This window comes from Physcomitrium patens, chromosome 17, assembly GCF_059467195.1.
Source record: "Physcomitrium patens ecotype Gransden chromosome 17, ASM5946719v1, whole genome shotgun sequence".
NCBI lineage: Eukaryota > Viridiplantae > Streptophyta > Bryopsida > Funariales > Funariaceae > Physcomitrium > Physcomitrium patens.
The window spans coordinates 7,170,072-7,190,082 of NC_143426.1; the positions used below are offsets into that span (position 1 = coordinate 7,170,072).

The 20,011-nt window shown below is 32.3% G+C and overlaps 1 protein-coding gene across 1 annotated transcript; it reads right to left on the reverse strand.

Annotated features, from left to right (window-relative positions):
• Positions 1-15,108: 15,108 nt before the first annotated feature.
• LOC112293999 (uncharacterized) lies at positions 15,109-18,330 on the reverse strand. Its single transcript, XM_024544054.3, has 5 exons — positions 17,718-18,330; positions 16,858-16,986; positions 16,521-16,685; positions 15,747-16,070; positions 15,109-15,639 (listed from the first exon to the last, which is right to left on the reverse strand). Exons 1-5 carry the CDS (start codon positions 17,976-17,978, stop codon positions 15,499-15,501), a joined length of 1,020 nt encoding a protein of 339 aa, XP_024399822.1. The 5' UTR covers positions 17,979-18,330; the 3' UTR covers positions 15,109-15,498.
• Positions 18,331-20,011: the final 1,681 nt, after the last annotated feature.

Genomic DNA, 20,011 nt, shown 5'->3' on the forward strand with positions numbered 1-20,011 from the left:
GATAACAAAGAAGATACTAAGAACAATATCAGTTTAGAAGTGGGTAATCCGCAAACTTCTAATACGCTTATGTCTTGTCAAGAGAAAGGGGTAATCCACTCTTACTCAAGAAAAAACAAAGCTCTGATATTGTAAGTGTACTCTTGTCAATCTGTCAAGGACAAAGACTCGATGAGGAAAAATATACACCAAAAGGCTATCTCGATATAATAAGTCAAAATATAAACAAGTAGGTATATTAAAAGGAAACTGGAATGGCTATTGCCACAAGACAAGAAACTAAAGACTCTTGAACCTGGACTAGAAGAAAGAAAGGAGTTGACAAGAGTGAAGAAGCCTTCACTCTTGTCTCTATATATACTATCTAACAAGGGGCTACGTGGCAACGTTCTATAGGACCTCCAATATGTGTTGACTTTGTAGGACACATGCCTTGACTTACAAGGCAAGTTTTTCTACGTGTGGGCCACATAGTTAGCTTGATCTTCAAGCTAACAACATGTGTGGCACATGGCCAACTTGTTGACCACGTTTCTAATCCAAAAAGTCAATTAAAGACACCTATGAAGTCAAAGCAGCGTCCAGGAAGTTTCTAGGAAGCTTTTATATTAAATATTATATAATTAACTTACTTTTATCTACTTTTACTTACTTCTACCTATTTCTATATGTAATTATTAGCTTACATGATTATGGCCGTGACATTAGATTAGTTTGGAATAAGTAAAACAAGTAACCACATGTAGTCTTGACTTTTCTAAAAGCATACTTAAAGACAAAGTTAATTAAGTAGAAAGTCAGAAGCCTAGTATGACAAAACCTTTAGTAGTAGGTGTAAAAACTTTTATGCATGCGGCAAAGGACAAGTCACCTTTTGCTGTATATGCTATACCTATTTCTGATAATAGAAAGACCTCAAATGACCTTCCAAGTCAATATCAAGATTTTCAAGATGTATTTGAGAAGAAGAATGCAGATATCCTTCTAGAACATCACTCCTATGATTGCTCAATTGACCTTTAAGAGGGAACACAACCACTATTTGGACCAATCTACAGTTTATTACAAATTGAGTTGGTTGAATTCAAAGAGTATATTTACAAGAACTTGGCTAACAATTTCATACGCCATTTTAAATTTTCAACTGTCAAGGACATGAACCCTAAGAAAATATAATCTCAATACACTCTAGTGTCACTCAAAAAGACCAAGAAATCACTCAAAGATGATAATATATTGAACAGAAATGGCTATTGCCAAGGATAAGAAAATTAGAAAGTCTTGAAACAAGACTAAGGACTAGAAAGGCATTGACAAGAGTGAAGAAGGCTTCACTCTTGCTTCCATATATACTATCTAACTAGAGGCTACATGGCGATGTCCTATAGGACCTCCGATATGTGTTGTCTTAGCTTGCAAGGCAAGTTATCTATGGATCCGCCATATAGTTAGCTTGTTTTCCTAACACATGTAGTGTGTCGCTAACTTGTTGACCAAGTTTCTAACCTAAAAGTCAACAATAAACATGTATAAAGTCAATAATGTGTCTACGAAGTTTCTAGAAATTGTTATTGACATGTTGTCGTGTTGTGGTTCGACTACCATATGAAAATAATATGTTTATATATTTATTATATAGTTTACTAAGCAACATGGTTAGAGCAATGTTAATAGATTTTAGTTGATTATAGAATGTAGTTAGATTACTACCTTGAAAAGAGGATGTTTAAAAGAATTATTATTAGAATTTGTATAATTTCATTTTCTTTTGATAGTGGTTTTTGAAGTTGATTTTGTTAGTAAAAACTTTTATACATTTAGAGTTGCCTTTGTTGGACATTGGTGACCCTTTAAGTATTATTTTGGTTCTTTTATTTGGTGTTAAAGGGACTTATTGTAAAAACCTTATAAGAGAAAGGGTTGGAGAGAGTTTTTGGTAGCAAAGGGAGTAATAAGGGCACCAATATGGATGAATGGAGATGGATAATATAAATCTCCATTCCTATTGGCTAAAAATCATGCCCAATGGACTTCAAGGAGGCTGCCCGAGGCCATATTAGGGATTAAGGTTAGCGTTTCGGGGTCATTTGAACTTTGGAGGCTAAGGTCAGAAGGTTTAGGTTTTTGGATATGGTTTTGGTGCAAAATTTGTGTCATTTGGGGTTTTTATGAAGAAGATATCAGTGCTCGAAGTTAAGGTGTTGGTTTTGGACCTACTATCACTCTTTGGGACATTGCGCACGCGTACAGATAGCAAACGAGGATCGGCGACTGGAGTTGAAGAAAGAACTTTTGCGGCTACAGTTTTTTTATACTATTTGGTAAATTCTAAGCTTCGATGAAAGAGATATTGGTAGTTAAAGACAGCACTTGGAATCTAAGGATAGTAAGTAGCTCGATTTACTAGTGCTTGTGTTTTGAGCTATATCTTCTGCAATTCGACAAGGTTTTGGCTCAAAATTTTCTAGATTGTGTATAATCTTGTTATAAAGCTTTCTACATAAGTTTTGTGGAATTTGGGTTTTGGGTTTGTGAGATATTAAGAAAATAGTTCTCGGGTGCTTATAAGTTAGGGTTTTGAGCACCTACTAGGGTTTTTGAGATCTCAAACGATCGGTAACGAATTTACGGTAGATTTTTTTAGTAAAGCTCAAGGATAACAGCTACGTGTTGTAAAATTTTCAAAGGATTTGAACGGTTCAATCAAGATATATAGAATTTTAAAGTTTCAAGAGAAAAAACCCTTTACGGGAAAAAAATGTTTTGAAGGGAAATTGTTTTATTTTGAGTTTTATGTAAATTAAAGGAGTTTTGGGAGCTAAGACAAGGTAAATATATAAGTACAAGTTAAACTCTCTATAGCTAGATACCTGGTATATTCCCAGATAGAAAATCACGCCATACAACAACGTGTAAAGTCAATAACGCGTTTCTAACTTACTTCTACTAACTTCTACCTAATTATATAAATAATTATTGAGGTAAAGATACGTGTCCTTGATATTACCTTCCCTTTTGGAGACAAGTTTCACGAGGAGCGATCATCATATGTTGAAGAAATCTATGATGCGACGAATTATGTTTGCCACATACTTTGATCTTTGTTCTCTTCGAAGATAGTTGATAGGACCTTTCAGCCATCGATAGTATCTTATACGAGGGCAAGAAGACCACCCTGTTATTTGATCGCTGTTGAGGCTTTCATAACTTTCTTCAAATATAATATTTGGAATACCATCAGGAGTTGTTCCTACTTCTAATAAAATTACCAAACATCGGGAGTCTCTTCGAAGGTCGTGATACCAAATGCGTTGTATCTCACCATCTATTCAAGGAAGAACATGCCGTTCTTGAAGATCTTCATCTCGATTGCATCATCTTGAAGGTTGTGATAATTGCAATGTCTCGTCCGACAGGTCAGTAAATGAGGTGTCTTGAGTTGAATCCGCTGGTTATTGGTTCTCCATTTTCTTAGCATCAAAAATACAAACAAACAAGGATAGAAGATAGAATGTTATCTTGCCTCAATTTTGTTTCTTTTATAGGGAAGGTCTTCAGCTTGGTTTTGATAGATGTCGTCAATGAAAAGCTTCCACCTTCTTTATTGCATTTGCAAGATTTTTACTGGCTCCTATCTGCATTCACTAATGTCGTATTCACGCCAATAAACAAGATATTCCAACCTATTTCGGTGCCGCCTTGAATCTAAAACTTCTTCTACTTCAAATTCTTCATTATTGTCCAGTTTTATAGGAAGAAGTGATACTTGTCTTCTTCTTAGTATGTTTGCTATCTTGTATGGTTTGAAAAGAGATACGTGGAATACAAGATGGATCTTCATTGACTCTGGTAGGTTTAATTAATATGCAACTGGTTTGATTTGTGTAGAAATAGGAAAAGGTCCAAGCCTACGATAGTCCAATTTGTTACAAGGACAAGTAGTCTTGATATTGCGGCGTAATAGCCATACCTTATCACCCACATTAAATTGTGGTTGTTCCTTTCAATAAGCATCCGAGTTGGACTTTTGTCGTTCTTGAGCTTCCTTTAATTGTGCCTTCATTGTTGAATGAAGCTTTGACAAACGATTTGCCAAGTCTTTTGCTGGTGGATTTTTAACTTTTGAAAAGTCAAAAGTATCAAGTCGTGGATGATAACCATAATTGGCAAAGAAAGGTGTTTGTTGCGTTGAAGAATGCACCGTATTATTATAAGCAAATTCTGCCAATGGCAAGAGAGTTGTCCAGTCATCTTGTTCGTAATTAATGGTACACCTTAAGTATTGCTCCAAGACCTGGTTTACGCACTCCATTTGTCCATCAGTTTGAGGATGATAGGCCGAAGATAGTTTTATGTCTACCTTTAGAATTTTGAAAAGGCTTCTCCAAAATCTTGATACAAATTGAGTCCCCCTAACCGAAATGATATCCTTGGATAGTCCATGATATCGATAGATATTATCAAGGAAAAGCTTAGCCATTTCTTCACCTGTGATAGATTTTGTACATGGTACAAAATGTGCCATTTTGGTAAAATGATCTACATTCACAAATATAGAATCATACGAACTTGAAATTCGAAGATCCATAATAAAATCCATAGAAACTGAAAACCATAGTTGTTCTGGAATTGGTAACGATTGAAGAAGTCTATAAGATTGATAGCGAGGAGTTTTGGATTTTGAACAAGTATCACATAATTGAACAAAGTTTTTGACTGCCTTTCACATTTGAGGCCACCAAAAATCTCTCAATATTAGCTCCAAAGTCTTGTTGTATCCAAAATGTCCAGCTGTAGGAAAGTCATGACGAGCTTGGAGGATGCATAATCGTGCCTCGCCTTCTGGAATGTATAGGCAACCTTTGAAGTATAATAGGTTGTTCTCGAATTCAAACTTTGAAGTGTCATAGAACTTAGAGGAAGTATTTTTAATATCATGAACAACAAGGTCTGAAGTCATACTTGATTGAATTTGCTTGACAAAGGTTGAATCAACAATTAATGTTGATTTCATTGCTCGAAGATGAAAATATTTTGGTTTCAAGAGAATTATTCTTTGTTGATCAGAAGATGCATCCCCTTCTTTTGGTACAAGATAAGAACGTCTAGAAAGGGCGTCTGACAAACCTTATTGTTTTTCGGGTCGATATGTGATCTTAAAATCAAATCTTGATAAAGACATCCTCCAACAAGCTTGACGACGATTCAAAACACGTGTTGACACAAAATATTCAAGATTCTTATGATCAGTATATACGATGACTAGACAAAAAATGCCTTCTAAATAATGACGCTATTCTTGAAATGAATCCACGATTGCAAGAAGCTCTTTGTCGTAGATTTCATAATTAATCTTGGTTGCTGAAAATTTCCTTGAATAGAAAGCTAATTGATGGAGTTTATCATCTTTTCCCATTTGTGATAATACTGCATCCAAAGCATAGTCCAATGCATCTGTTTCCATAAAAAATGACTTGGAGAAGACAACTCAATATAAGATTGGTGCAAAAGTAAACTCCTTCTTTAGAGTATCAAATGATGCTTTGGCTTCTTTAATCCACTCAAGTTTGTCTTTACAAGTCAAACATATAAGTGGAGCTACAACTTGAGAAAAATTCTTGATGAAGATTTAATAGTAAATAGCAAAGCCTAAGAAGCATTGCACATCTCTTACTATTCTTGGAATCTTCCAATCTGTGATAGTTTGGACTTTCTTGGGATCCATTATAAGGCCCTCGTTAGAAATAATATATCCCAAGAAGTCAACTTGCATAGTGTGAAAAATACACTTTTCTATCTTGGCATATAATCCTGTATCTTGAAGTTTTTGTAATACATGACGAACATGAAGTTCATGTTCTTCTGTATTCTTAGAATATATTAGAATATCGTCTAAATAGCAGACGATAAAATCATCTAGATACTCACAAAAAATATCATTCATAAGATGTTGAAAAGCAGCTGGTGCATTCGTGAGTCCAAAAGGCATGACATTATATTCAAAATATCCGTACCTAGTTCAAAAGGCAGTCTTCCATTCATCTCTTTCTTTGATGCGGATCAAGTTGTATGCTCCTCGTAGATCTATTTTTGTATAGATCTTTGCTTGATTGAGTTGGTCAAGAAGTCCTAAAATGAGAGATAAGGAATATCTATTTTTGATGGTGATCTTGTTGAACCTTTGATAATCTACGCACATTTGTAAAAATCCATCTTTTTTCTTCACAAATAAGATAGGAGCTCCTACTAGGGATTTTGAATGGCATATGAAATTCTTAGCCAAATTTTCATCAATGTACTCCTTTAGTGCAGCCAATTCGTTTTGTGATAAGCTGTAGATGGGTCCGAACGGTGGTTGAGCTCCTTCTTGAAGATCAATGGTACAATCATAAAGCTTGTGATCTGGAAGAATATCTGCATTTTTCTTCTCAAAAACGTCTTTGAAAACTTGATATTGACTTGGAATCTCACTTGACGTCTTTTTTGTAATATTAATAGGCATGGCATATATAGCAAAAGGTGCCCCTTCTTTTGTTGCATGCATAAAAGTTCTTGCACCTATGAATAAAAGTTTGGATGTACTAGACTTACATATTTCTATTTGACGATTGAAATCGCATGAAAAATTAATACTACAAGAAATCCAATCTATATGAGGGTTATATTTTTCTAACCAAGATAGACCTTAAATGACTAGATTCAAAAGAGATCTTATAATATTGAATATTATTATACTGTTATGATTGTTAATTACTACATCTAAAAGAATAGTCTCGTGGGTAACATCTCCAGAAGACAATAAACGACCATCTACGACTTCTACATGTATAGGTTTGATTTTCTTGACTAACGATATTTCTTATTTTTTGGCAACATCTTTGTCTATAAAACAAGCTGAAGTTCCTGAATTTAATGAAGCAAAGACTTTATGGTTTTTGGGTCATAAACAAATATTCACAATAAAACAAGGTGACAGATCTAAAGAAAGAATAGGACCTTTAAAGAAAGAATAGGACCTTTAAAGATCAATTTGCATTGGCTCTGGCTTTGATGAATATGTTTTGGAAAACTTGGGAGTTACCATCATTGCTTGACTTGTTCCTCTCCAGCCAAGTCTTTGTTCTTAATGCCTTTCAAATAATCGATTGTCGTATGTAATGGCTTGAGTAATAAGTTATTCCAAAGATTTTGCTTTTGGCATTGTTAATAACAAATCTTTGTCGTTATCCTTCAATCCATAACAAAATTAATTGATAAGTACTTTGTCATTCCAGTCCACATCACAAGCAAGATATTAAAATTCAGCAGTATATGTGGTGGCTGATTGTGATCCTTGTCGTAAAGATAAGAGCTTGGTCTCAGCTACACGTTCTCGATCACTTTCTCTAAATGTGGCCGTAAATACTTCTAAGAATGCATTCAAATCATAAAGGATTCATGAATCCTTTTCCATCAAAGGTGCAAACCAAGAGAGAGCACTTCCAGATAGAAGTGCTTCAATGAAACCAACTTGAGTAAATCCATCATGGTATTGGAAGGGATGCAACTTTAGATAAAGCTTGACTTATTGCAAAAACCCTCGGAATTTTGATCTTGTCCCATCAAACTTCTTGGGCATACTAATCCTTGTCCCCATTGTACTTGTAGAAGTAAAACTCCCTGGATTTGGTTATGACGTCGATCTATTTGCCTCTTTTAATCGCACAACTTCTTGACGTAGACTCTGAACTTTTTCAGTAGGCTTAGGAGTAGTACCTCCATGATTCACATTGGAAATACATGAAATTTCAACTCTTACAGTGTTGACAAGTTTGTAAAGATCTGCAATAGTTACAAATCTATTTTCACTTCCATTGATAGTAGCATCTATAATCTTTCCTTCCATAAACAACTCAAAAAGATTCAAAGGTTAAATTAGAGGAGGGTAATCCACAACCTCTAATATCAAATGAAGATTTCCACAAAGAAAGATAATCCACTCTCTTTAAAGAAAAAATCAGTGAAATAACAAATTTGTTTAAAGGTGGGTAATCTGCAACCTTCAAAACACAACAATAGAAGTGAGGTGATCCATTCACTTCTCAGATAAGACTGAGACAATAAGTTAGCACTCTTGTCAAACTGTCAAGGACATGAACTCCAAGGAAACGTAATCTCAATACACTCTAGTATCATTCAAAAAGACTAAGAAATCACTCAAAGATGATAATATATTAAACAGGAATGGCTATTGCCAAGGACAAGAGAATTAGAAAGTCTTGAAACAAGTCTAAGGACTAGAAAGGCATTGACAAGAGTGAAGAAGGCTTCACTCTTGCTTCCATATATACTATCTAACTAGAAGCTACATGGCGATGTCCTATACGACCTCCGATATGTATTGACTTTGTGAGCCTCATGTCTTAGCTTGCAAGGCAAGTTATCTATGGATCCGCCATATAATTAGCTTGTTTTCCAAGCTACTAACACATGTAGTACGTTGCTAACTTGTTGACCAAGTTTCTAACCTAAAAGTCAACAATAAACACGTGTAAAGTCAATAATGCATCTACAAAGTTTTTAAGAAGCTTCTCTAGAAGATATTATGAAACTAACCTACTTTTACTTACTTCTACTTACTTCTACTTACTTCTACCTAATTATATAAGTAATTATTGAGGTAAAGATGTGTATCCGTGACACCAACAGGAACTCGAATTTTATTTATAAAAAAAAAGATGGATCATTGCGGATGAGTGTCGACTATCGAGAACTCAACAAGATCACCATTAAGAACATATATCCATTACCTTTGATAACTGGTCTCTTTGATCAGTTGAATCAGGCTAAAATCTATACAAAAATAGATCTACAAGGAACATACAATTTAGTACGCATCAAAGAAGGAGATGAATGGAAGACTGCGTTTTGGACTAGGTACAGACATTTTCAATATAATGTCATGTCTTTTGGACTTACAAATGCACTGGCTACTTTTCAACATTTCATTGATGATGTTTTTCGTGAGTTTTTGGACAATTTTGTCATCTGTTACTTAGATGACATTTTAATCTATTCTAAGAATGCAAAAGAGCATGAAGATCATATTTGTCTAGTATTACAAAAACTTCAAGATGGAGGATTGTAAGCCAAGATGGAAAAGTGTTTATTTCACACTATTCAAATTGACTTTTTAAGATACATTATTTCAAACAATGGTCTAATGATGGATTCTAAGAAAGTTTAAACAATTATAGATTGGAAGATTCCAAAGACGGTAAGAGGTCAATGAATTCCATGCAGGCTATCAACCTTTCTAGAACCTCTAGGGACACAAGAGATGATCTTATTTAACTTATGAATGAATCCACATGATTGTGTTTCTATGAGAAGTAGAAATGGGATTATTTATATAATTATAAAATAACATTTATAAGATAATTAATTTGTAAATCTTATTTAAATAAATAAATAAATAAATCTTTCTTTATTATATAGTTCTTTCTATAAATATTCACCTTATTCTTTCTATAGATGCATTGAAGTGTGTCTTAATTAATTGATGAAAAATTCTAAAATATCATATATATGATGAAAAATTATAAGCTCCTTTAAATCGAATAATAATCTCTTCAATGTTAATATCAAATAATAAGTTCTGAGATATATATATATATATATATATATATATATATATTAAAATTATAAAATTATAAGTTTTGTTTTATTATAATTGGTATTTGAAATTTTTTCTAAACAATAAATATTATATGATAAAACACCTTCTTTATTAATAGAAAATTAACGCTTTTTGGTAAAGTTATTATGAAGAAAAAGATATTAAATTCTAACTATATTCATGATACTAATAATTTTAAGAATATTATTTGATGATGTGTTAAAAACCTTAGCATCAACTTTAAAAATCTGTAGAATTTTGTAGAAACAAAATCTTTTAAAATTTTTGTTCAAATCTTTAAAAAATAATTGTAGTAAAAAGAAATTGTATTATATAAAGATAATTATAGGAAAGAATTTCTTAGAAAACTCATGATAATTTTTTTTTGCCTATAAAATTAAATTTATTATATTTTGTTGAAAAAAAATCGGTAAGTTTTATAAATATAATTTTTAATATTTAATCGGTTATTTTTAAAGATATATATATATATATATATATATATATATATATATATATATATTTAAAAAATATTTAAATATATAAATTATTTATATGTATTAAAATATAAATAAAATATAAAATGATTAAGTTATTGAAGAATTATTTTAGTGATACCATCTCAAAGTAATACTACCTAAAAGTGATATTATTTTAGCAATAATTTTTTTGCCTAGAAGTGATATAGTTTAAAAGTGATATTGCTAAAAAATAGTTGTGCTTAGAAATAGCCTTATTCTAAACAGACATAATGAATAAAAAAGTAACTAAAATGCTTTGAAAAATACAAAGTGCATATTTCTTTTTTCAATCCTCTTTCCTTCTTTCTTGTATGAAGTGCAATAATGTAGCTAACAACGCATCTATTAGATTCTTGATTTTATTATTTTCTTAAAATATTAAAAGTTTTGCTATATTTCAAGCTTTATTGAATAAATCAGCCAATTTTTGTTTTGTTTGAACATTCTTGACTTTCAATTCTTCTTCTAATATTCTTGACTCTCAAATGATACTTTCTTTTAATGTATTTGGATCTTATATAAAAAAATTAGATTTTTTGGCCAATTTCATTACTCTTTAATTGTCACAATTGAGGTATGCATCTTATAGAATATGAATAGATATATTTGCCAACACCCAAGCCACCTTCATTATTGCATATGTAACTAAAGTTGGAAAAGTAAGTATTTTAAGTGTTGTTGATTTGAACCTAATTATTGAGGTGCAACTTTAGTATTAAACCAATATGAACTTACATCATTAAATTGTATGATCAAAATTGCCACCAACTTTATAGGTTAGTATCATACATATGTTGTCTTTCTTGAAAATATAGTAAATATTTGGTTGTAGAAGATAAATTTGTATTTTAAGATCTCTAAAAAATCCTAATTAAATTTTGAATAAAATTTAAATAAATATTAGGTAAATCCTAATAATCTTAATAAAATCCTAAATAAATCCTAAATAAATTCTCACAATTTAAATAAAATTTTAAAGATATTCTAATCAAATTTTGAATAAATATTAATTAAGTCTTACCAAATCTTAAATAAATCCTAAACAATCTATATAGCAATTATAAAACTTCAATAGCTATTAATTAAATTGTAGGTCTTACTTAAAAAATTGAGTACATTTCAAAGTACATGTTAATAACAAGTATAAGAAAATTAATAGAAAATTGATTTTATTGATTGAAATAAAAAGCTCTTAATTTGCTTTGGTGTTTGTCATCATTTTTTTCTAACTTTAATGTCAATCTATCAATAATAATAGCTTCTTACAAAACCATTCACTTGCCCTCAAAATTTACTAAATTATTAAAAATTAATTTTATTATTTTTTACATAATTTATTTTCAATCTAACTAACAAATTGCTGAAAATTAAACAAATTTTTACTAATCCTTGAAATCTTAATTCCAAGACCTTAATCCAATTGAATTTTAATAATCTTTAATTTAAAAATTTATTTAAACTTAAATTCATAAAATATATTTATAATAAATAAATCTATAACTCCATAAAAAAAATTAATTATCAATCTAATATAATACATACAATATTTTCAAAAAATAAATTCTTTTTATTTTACAAAATTAAAAATCTCCTAAAACAACTATAACATTTCAAAATTCTTATAAAGTCAATATTAATTCAAATTACTTAAACCTATATTCAAAAAAAATTCATGAAGTTTTTTTTTTTTTTTAATTCTGCTCTCCAATCAACAAAAAAACCTTATAATTGCCATAAATGTATAGTTTTGTGCTTTAATGTTTGATTTCGATTTATATTTATAACTAATTTTCTTTGAATATTAATATCTAATTTTTTAAAATATTCAATTTATGGTTCTATTATAGTTTTTTTATCTTGTTTGTAACCCTACAAAATAATAGATAGTTTCCAACATAGAATAGATTAGCTATAGTTTAAAAATTAATATAGTTATAATAATAATGTTGAATCTATTATTTGTGCAAAAAATACTAATATAAATATAAAAGAACAAGACCTTAATATATGTGGATTTTGTAGATATAAAATTGTGTGATAAAGGTATATGGAATAGTGTAGAAGGTTAATATTGGATATACTTCATCATTTATTAATTAACTTTACCTTTTTCTAATAAAACGTCGCATAATAAAGAAGAAACTTGTATGTCTTTCAAAAGTGAGAGAAATAATAGCTTATTCACACTATTAAAGAGATCAAAAGATAGCACAAAGTTGAAATAAGTACCATCTTAAAAAATATTATCATGTGACAATTAGATTGTGATGAATGATGAGGTGCTTGAAATGAAATAAGTGTTCCTTAATCTTTACTAAGTTTAATGCCCTATCAAAAAATAGCAGCTTTAAGATAATATAGTAGCTCCAATTGTTGTATGTTGATTTATCAAAAGACATGCATAGGACGATCTACATTTATTGCCATCTAATTTGGCAATGATTTATAGTGTGCAAAGAGAGCTAAATTTGAAAAAAGGGCAAGAAATGCCTTATGCAGCAATTGAAATCCTTTAAAGTGATTGAGACGAGAAGTTGTAGTAATACAACATATCAATAAGTACTAACAAGGGAATCACTTGACTAAGTCTTTAGTATATTTTTGAATGACATCTAAAATAAAAGATACAAGAAATAAAAATATTTGTTAGAGTCAAAAGTATTTATCAAAAGAAATTGATAGCAATGGTTTAGATCTTGTGACTACCAATGAATAGTAGCCTTTGAATATTAGATACTACAAATATATGTGAATTATCAAGGACATAATAAAATTGCCATTAAGAACAGGTTATTTCTACCCTTAATATCAAGAATTCTTGATTAATTTAATCTACCCAAGATTTATACCAAAATAGATCAACAAAGAGTATACAACATAATATGTATGAAAAAAGAAATAAATAGAAGACTTTATTTTGAACCAAGTGTGGACATTTTAAATATAATTTCATCTCTTTTTTAACTCTTATTAATGTCTTTATTTTTTCCAATCTAATTTCAAGAGTCTTTAGTCTTTTGATAGGAATTCACTTGCATAATAGAATGAGAAAGACATCAATAAAAAAGTTGAAAAAATAAAATCTAAGAAAGAAACTCTTCAATCTATAAAGTAGTGTTCTACTTGTAATAATGTTATTACTAAAGAGAAAAATCTAATACATTCAAAGTTTGAAACAAAAATTTCTTTTGAAAGTTTTATCCATAGAAATTCCACAAGGAATATATATATATATATATATATATATATATATTTTTTAAATATAATTTTTAACTTATTCTATTTATCTTCCTTGAAGTTCTCTTTGACAATTGGCTAGAATGTAGGTGTCTACTTTATGCTTTATACATTTGAGCTACAAAATATAGTACACCAATATTTATACAAACATATGATATATAATTTGATGATTGGCATGAGACATATGCTAAAGGTCTAAAAATCTAGATTGATTATTGGTGGTGGCAAAAAAATATTGTATATGTTAAGAATTGTTTGATCTAGCAAAAAATCTACAAAAACTTTGAAAAAGATTCATAGTTAACAAATATGATTAGACATCATAAGACATAATTAGATAGGTTTGCATCTACAAACATCGCCATGTTTAAAGAAGTGCCTCATAATTAATATGGCTTTTCTTTTCACTTCATCATTATTTTCTTGTTTTTATAGTTCTTATAGCCTACATTTTTAAGACCATGTTAGCATATGTAGGTGGTGGAGCTTTTACTAGATCAACACCAAAGATAGAGATAAAAGTAGACCAACTTAAAGGCAATCTATTCAGAACAATGCATATCAATTTCATCTTATCAACCTTTATGTTGATGCCAACCAATGCATCAACTTTAAAATCTATATCTTACAAATAATTCTTTACTACGTGCATGTGATTACGAGCACTTTTATTTTTTTATTTTTTTGGTCTGAAACAATCTTACACTAATGTACATGTCTTACAAAGCATAGCTTAAAATAATTCTAACACCTTACTACATCTATGTCAAATGTGTTGACTTTAATGAAGACTCTCTTCTTCACTACAGCCATCAAAATTGATTTTATTTTTGCCTTTAGTTGTTTGATTTGATACATAGTGAGAAATGGCTCCCATTTGTACCTTAACTGAAATGAGTGCACGTCATTTCTTTGAAGATCTTTTTCCAAAACTTGAGATTGAGATTTCATTCTCAAATTTACTTTGTCATTTGATTTTATCAAAATTAGAGGATTATTTGTAGTCTAAATCCCCTTGACAGCTTTCATGACATGGGCCGTTCTGTACTTCTGAGACAGCTGTTTTCAATGCATGGGACTAAGGTATCAATTTCAGCTTGAAAATCATTTAACCACCAACACGTGTCACTAACCCACTGGGCTGAGGAAGGTTGAAAGCTATCCAGCCTTGAAGAAAAACGATCTGAAATCCATGTATTGAAGCAGCAACCAACTCCAACTGGTACCCATTGCAAATGTGAAGTCATGCACGGCATCATAGAAGGAATCTCCTATTTATGAAGTCTGGAGGTCTGCTCCCATACAGATGCAAATCTATATGATTGACACTAGAACTTTCACTTGCCTGAAGTATTCTGACAATCTTCACGCAGATCATAAACAAAAATGCAAACATGTAATTCATTATCTCTCAGAACGCAGCAACCTCTTCAGCTGTGGAACAGATCTTAATATTAAAACCCGTCCAACCAGAGGTGCGTGAAACTAACTGCATCAAACGATTAAGCATTTGCAATTTTATCAAGGACATGCAGAATACTTCAAGAAGGAACAAGAAGCAACAAAATTTCGAAAACGAAAATCCAAGGAATGTACACGTTACTTGCTATTGCGATACTCGTCATGTTGGTTCCAAGAAAGTCTCCAAAGGAAAGCTGAAGGGGTCTCGCTAGACAAAGCATTAGCATATAGAAATAAATAAGATAAGGTAATCAATAAAATGTACGTTCAACATGAAACGACCCTTGAAAAGTAGGACATACTTTAAATCCTCCACAGACATACGTTGAGGTCACCTTTTCACAATGTTGTATGCTGATGGAGAAGTACAAGCAAGTATCTCCAGAATTACACAATTACGTGAATTTTCAGAAAAGGAGCAATTGGGGATATCATTCATGAAAAATTTTAGTATCCTGGCCTAAAAATGAGGTAGACATGTTAGTAAATTTCTTCATAGCGCCGCACTACACGACTAAAATTTAAAAAGCATAGGTTAAATTAATAAAAGGTTACTAAGAAGAACCTGTACAGGCGTTTGTTTCCTGAAGTATCTTCTAGTTGACATCGTCCAACACACTAGTACTTGATGCGACCAGTGGCTTTAAGCCAGGTAAGAAGCTGAAGCAATCCTTCTTCTAGTGGTCGCGACTTGTAACCTAGCTCCCTTTCTGCCTTCTCACTCGAGTACGCCCACTGGTGCTTTAAAATATTTACAGACTGCACAATTCAACAATAGGAGTCTTGAGGACTAAATTCCTTCGGGATTAAAGGTAGATACTTTACGAAGGAAAAATTAGAAATCCTTGAAGTTCCTTTGAACTTACATGAGTGGTAATGAAAGGTATTTGGTGGGATATGCCAGTCCATGCGCCAAAACGCGCCCACTGGACACAAAGAAAGCCAGCCACATCCAAGACCCACATTGGGATAGTGACTTTTGCAGGATTTGTCTTCGTTAGCCCAGCAGCCAGGTCAAAGACTTCGTGAAAGGACATGTTGTCTCCACACAACATATACCGCTCACCTACCCTTCCTATTTCAATTGCAGCAAGATAAGCAACTACGACATCATCGATGTGGCAGAAGGAAAACTTCTTAACTTTATAGCCAACATACCCAGGCATTCGGCCGTTAAATCGTTCAATCATCTGCGAGTAACATAACAAACGATGAACGTGACAGCAGAGCCAAAACCCTAGTACAAAATTCAGCAAAGACAAAGCTTCCTTTACGAGTGTTACTTGACACAATTTTTGTCGTAATAAGTATCGACAAAACGATCAAAAACCGATTTGAATCGCTATCAAATGTTTAGTAGAGTTTGAAGGATGCTGCAAAGGAACACAGATGTAAAACCTGAAATTGCATTTGGATCAAAGCCAACAGAGACTCGCACCATAATTAAATTAGACCATTGCCAACACTACCATATACAAAACTTCTTTGTATTGGATTTTTGTACCGTGGTACTCATATGCCATGCTTCTACGTAAATTATAGAAGTTGCATGAAAATCATCAGCTACAGGTGCCACAATTTATCTATGAAATAGATGATCTCAAAACAAGCACGGAGAGGGTTATAAGAAGGGCACATACCATCTCAGCTAGAGAGTTGCCTTTAGTCATTGACCCGGGGCCGTATATTATTCCTGGATACAAAGAAACAATTGGCACACCCTCCATAGCAGCTTCACAAGCAAGCTTATCCGCAAATGCTTTTGATTCCTCGTACGGCGAGTAGAACGCCTTCATCGAGTGAAACTGCGAAAATCCTCAATCAGACAAAAAACTTTTCACTGGAAAGAACTGAAAAAGTTGATGCATTCAATTAATACGGATCTAGACACATGAGCGGCTAAAAGATGAATAGTTTTCACAAACTCGTCAACGGTGTTTTCAAAAGTGAGAGAGTTAAAAGAATTGGAATCCAAACCTGGGTTTCATCTCCAATGTAGCCGTCAGTTGGACCCACGGCGAAAAAGGAAGAAGTATAGATAAGTTTCTTCACACTAGGAGTGGCCTTCACAGCTTCTATTACATTCTTAAACCCCTCCACGTTCACCTACTACAACAAAATGCAATGACGCCAAAGGTATGAATTCTCTATAATATCCTACAGTGATGAACTTCAAATTCTACGGTAGGCACGGAAAGAAAACGATAACCTAAATGAAGGTTTAAGACGAATATTACAAAAGCTCAGAATGGACTACTTGCAACACCTAATTGTGATTTTCTTCCAATTCATTGAGCATTCCTCAGTCTTCAAAGGGTAAGGATCTAGAAGCAGTAGAAAAAACTGCCTTGTAAGGTCTCCAACAGAATTGGCAGCAATAAGATAAGAGCATCACCACTTGTACACTACCTGAAAACTATACCCAAACTGAAAAACCTATACCTGAAAAATCTATATCAGCGATAGAGGATAAATATATAGAATTCTTGATGGTGCTTGAATGACGTCAAATCGGTGCGCCTGTTTCTATTTGGGAATACCCAACTATGGTGGGAACTCGAAGTTGAGGCGCACAGATTCTTGCCTGAATAGAGTTGCTTGAATGCAGACATAGTGAGGATTGCAGTCCCAGCATTGGAGTTCTAAATAACTTGTTGTCATACACACACAGGATACAGGCTTGCAGTGGATTGATGCATCTCTAACTGATTGCCCATGCATAGAAATATGGTTGACTGGAGTTCCCTACATACAGAAAATTTATATAAAAATATAAAAATATAAAATAAAAACCCCAGAGGAGATGTCCTAATCAGTAGGAAGGAAAGATAACATACTTTGAAGAACTGGGAGGAGTCCGGCAACCACGATCCCACCAACGCAGCAGTGTGCACAACATAGTCGCACCCCTCTATTGCCCTTCTCACAGACTCCCCATCGCGAATGTCGCCCTCGACGAGCTCCACCTCAGGCGGCAGCTCCTGCACCTGACTCGTCTTCCTCACGAGCGCCACCACGGTAAGTCCAGCATGAACTAACATCCCGCATAGTCTCCCTCCTAAGTACCCAGTGGCCCCTGTCACCATAACCCTCCTCATCTTCCCCGTCTCCTCCCCAAAACTCAACTCCCACCAATTCCACTTCCAAACGATCTCAAATTCCCACGGCTCCCACTAACGAGAACTCAAGCCCTAATCAGCAATTTCGACGAATTCCGGTGCTCAAGCTTGAGAAGATAGGATGCAGGAGGTTTTCAGAAGCTCCTCGGTGTAGCAGCAATGTGAACGAGTCTAACCTGTACCAACAGCAATCTTCAAAGGTGAGAGGAACCCACTCGAATTAGGAAACCGCTGATGCTATAATCGACTTCGAATCGAAGCAATTCCTGTGCACAAATCGCCAATTCGAAGACAAACGCGAATTGCAAAGGCGGGCTAAGCTCGAGGCCATCGCCGACCTCAAGAGCCCCTCGTCACCAATGTGGAGAGTTAAGATGTTTCAAGGCTCATCCAAAAGTGTAGATATCAGAAGCCCTGTTTAGTAAATTTATTTGGATTTATATTTCTATCTTCTTCTCTGACCCAACTAAGGTTTAATCCATACATTGATTAGTGTTTGTATGTCAAAAAATCAATAGCATCCAAATATTTTTCTTGTAGAACAAAGATTTATTCATTAATTAGTGTTTGAATATGAGAATAATAATATCAATTTAATATTTTTATTAGAATAGACTTTGATGTGTAATTATAATTGAATTCTATTGTAATTAGTTTCTCACTAAAGGATTATAAACAAATAGACTATTCTATAAAATCCTATAATTTTACTGTTTTGTCTATGAAGAGTGTAAACATCTTCTATGCTATTCAAGTTCTATTCTAGTCTAGTAGAAGAACTCCTCATTTATCCAATTGTTAATCTAATTTTTATAAAGTTTTTGCAATAAGCAATTATAGTTTAGGAAAATAGATCAAATTATCATTCTAATTTATTGTCAGAGATATATATAGGAACTCTAGTAAAAGTAGATAAAAATAGGTTAATTTCATAATACCTATATGATTAGATAAAAGTAGATAAAAGTAGATAAAAATATGTTAATTTCATAATACCTTTTAGATAAACTCCCTAAAAGCTTTATAGATGTTGCTTTGACTTTATATGTGTTTGTAGTTGATTCGTAAGTTAGAAACTTAGTCAGCAAGTTAACTACATGTAAGTAGCTTGCGGAACAAGCTAATTATATGGCGCACATATAGAAAACTTGCCTTGTAAGTTAAGATACGTTGTTGGAGTAGAGAGAGTTTGCTTCAAGAAAGCGCTAGGCTTTTGGCTACCACTAAGTGTTCAATCCAGTCAAGAATATTAAAGTTTCAAGTTTATATATATATATATATATATATAATATTTTCTCTTTTAGGGCAATTACATCAATACATAAGCCTAAGTTCAAAAAAAGACACCCAAATATATCACAAAATATCTTAAAACCTTAAATATCCTTATGGAAAAAAATTCCAAACTTCAACAATTCATATCTCACAATTGGACTGTCCAAACAAACTAAAATTTTACATGAAGTATTGGTATACCTTCAACAACTACCAAAACAAATTTTAACCACAAATTTGTTGCAAATCTTGAGATATCGCCAAAATTCCAGTAGTAGCTTCAAATCCTTACTTATATACACCTACATGCAAATTTCTTTATATCTCACAAACTAAATACTCAAATACCATGAAACTTTGATCTATAGCTTTTCAACCTATTAATATACACATATAGAAATTTTGAGCCAAAAAATCATTAAGATATTTAAGATATGGCTCCAACCATTACTATCAACAAAATAACTTACTTACTGTCTTTGAATTATATGTATTGTCTTCAATTCCTTCTAACTCCTTTATTTAGAATTAAAATTCATCAAATAGTGTATGGAAAGTATAGCAAAAAAAGTGTTTTTTCTAATTCCAATCATTAATCCTTCATTGTTCTCTAGAAGCGTATATTATGCCCCAAAGATTGATAATAGATATGAAATTGATACCTTAACTTTGAGTACCTATAACTCCTTCATAAAAACTCCAAATCACACAAAATTTGTATCCAAACCGTATCCAAA

Coding starts and splice junctions, on each gene's coding strand:
- LOC112293999 (XM_024544054.3), bottom strand. CDS start 17,978: ATGAGGAGGGTTATGGTGACAGGGGCCACTGGGTACTTAGGAGGGAGA. Junction 16,071..16,520: donor GCAACTCTCTAGCTGAGATG/GTATGTGCCCTT, acceptor TGTTACTCGCAG/ATGATTGAACGATTTAACGG. Junction 15,640..15,746: donor TACCTTTCATTACCACTCAT/GTAAGTTCAAAG, acceptor TGAATTGTGCAG/TCTGTAAATATTTTAAAGCA.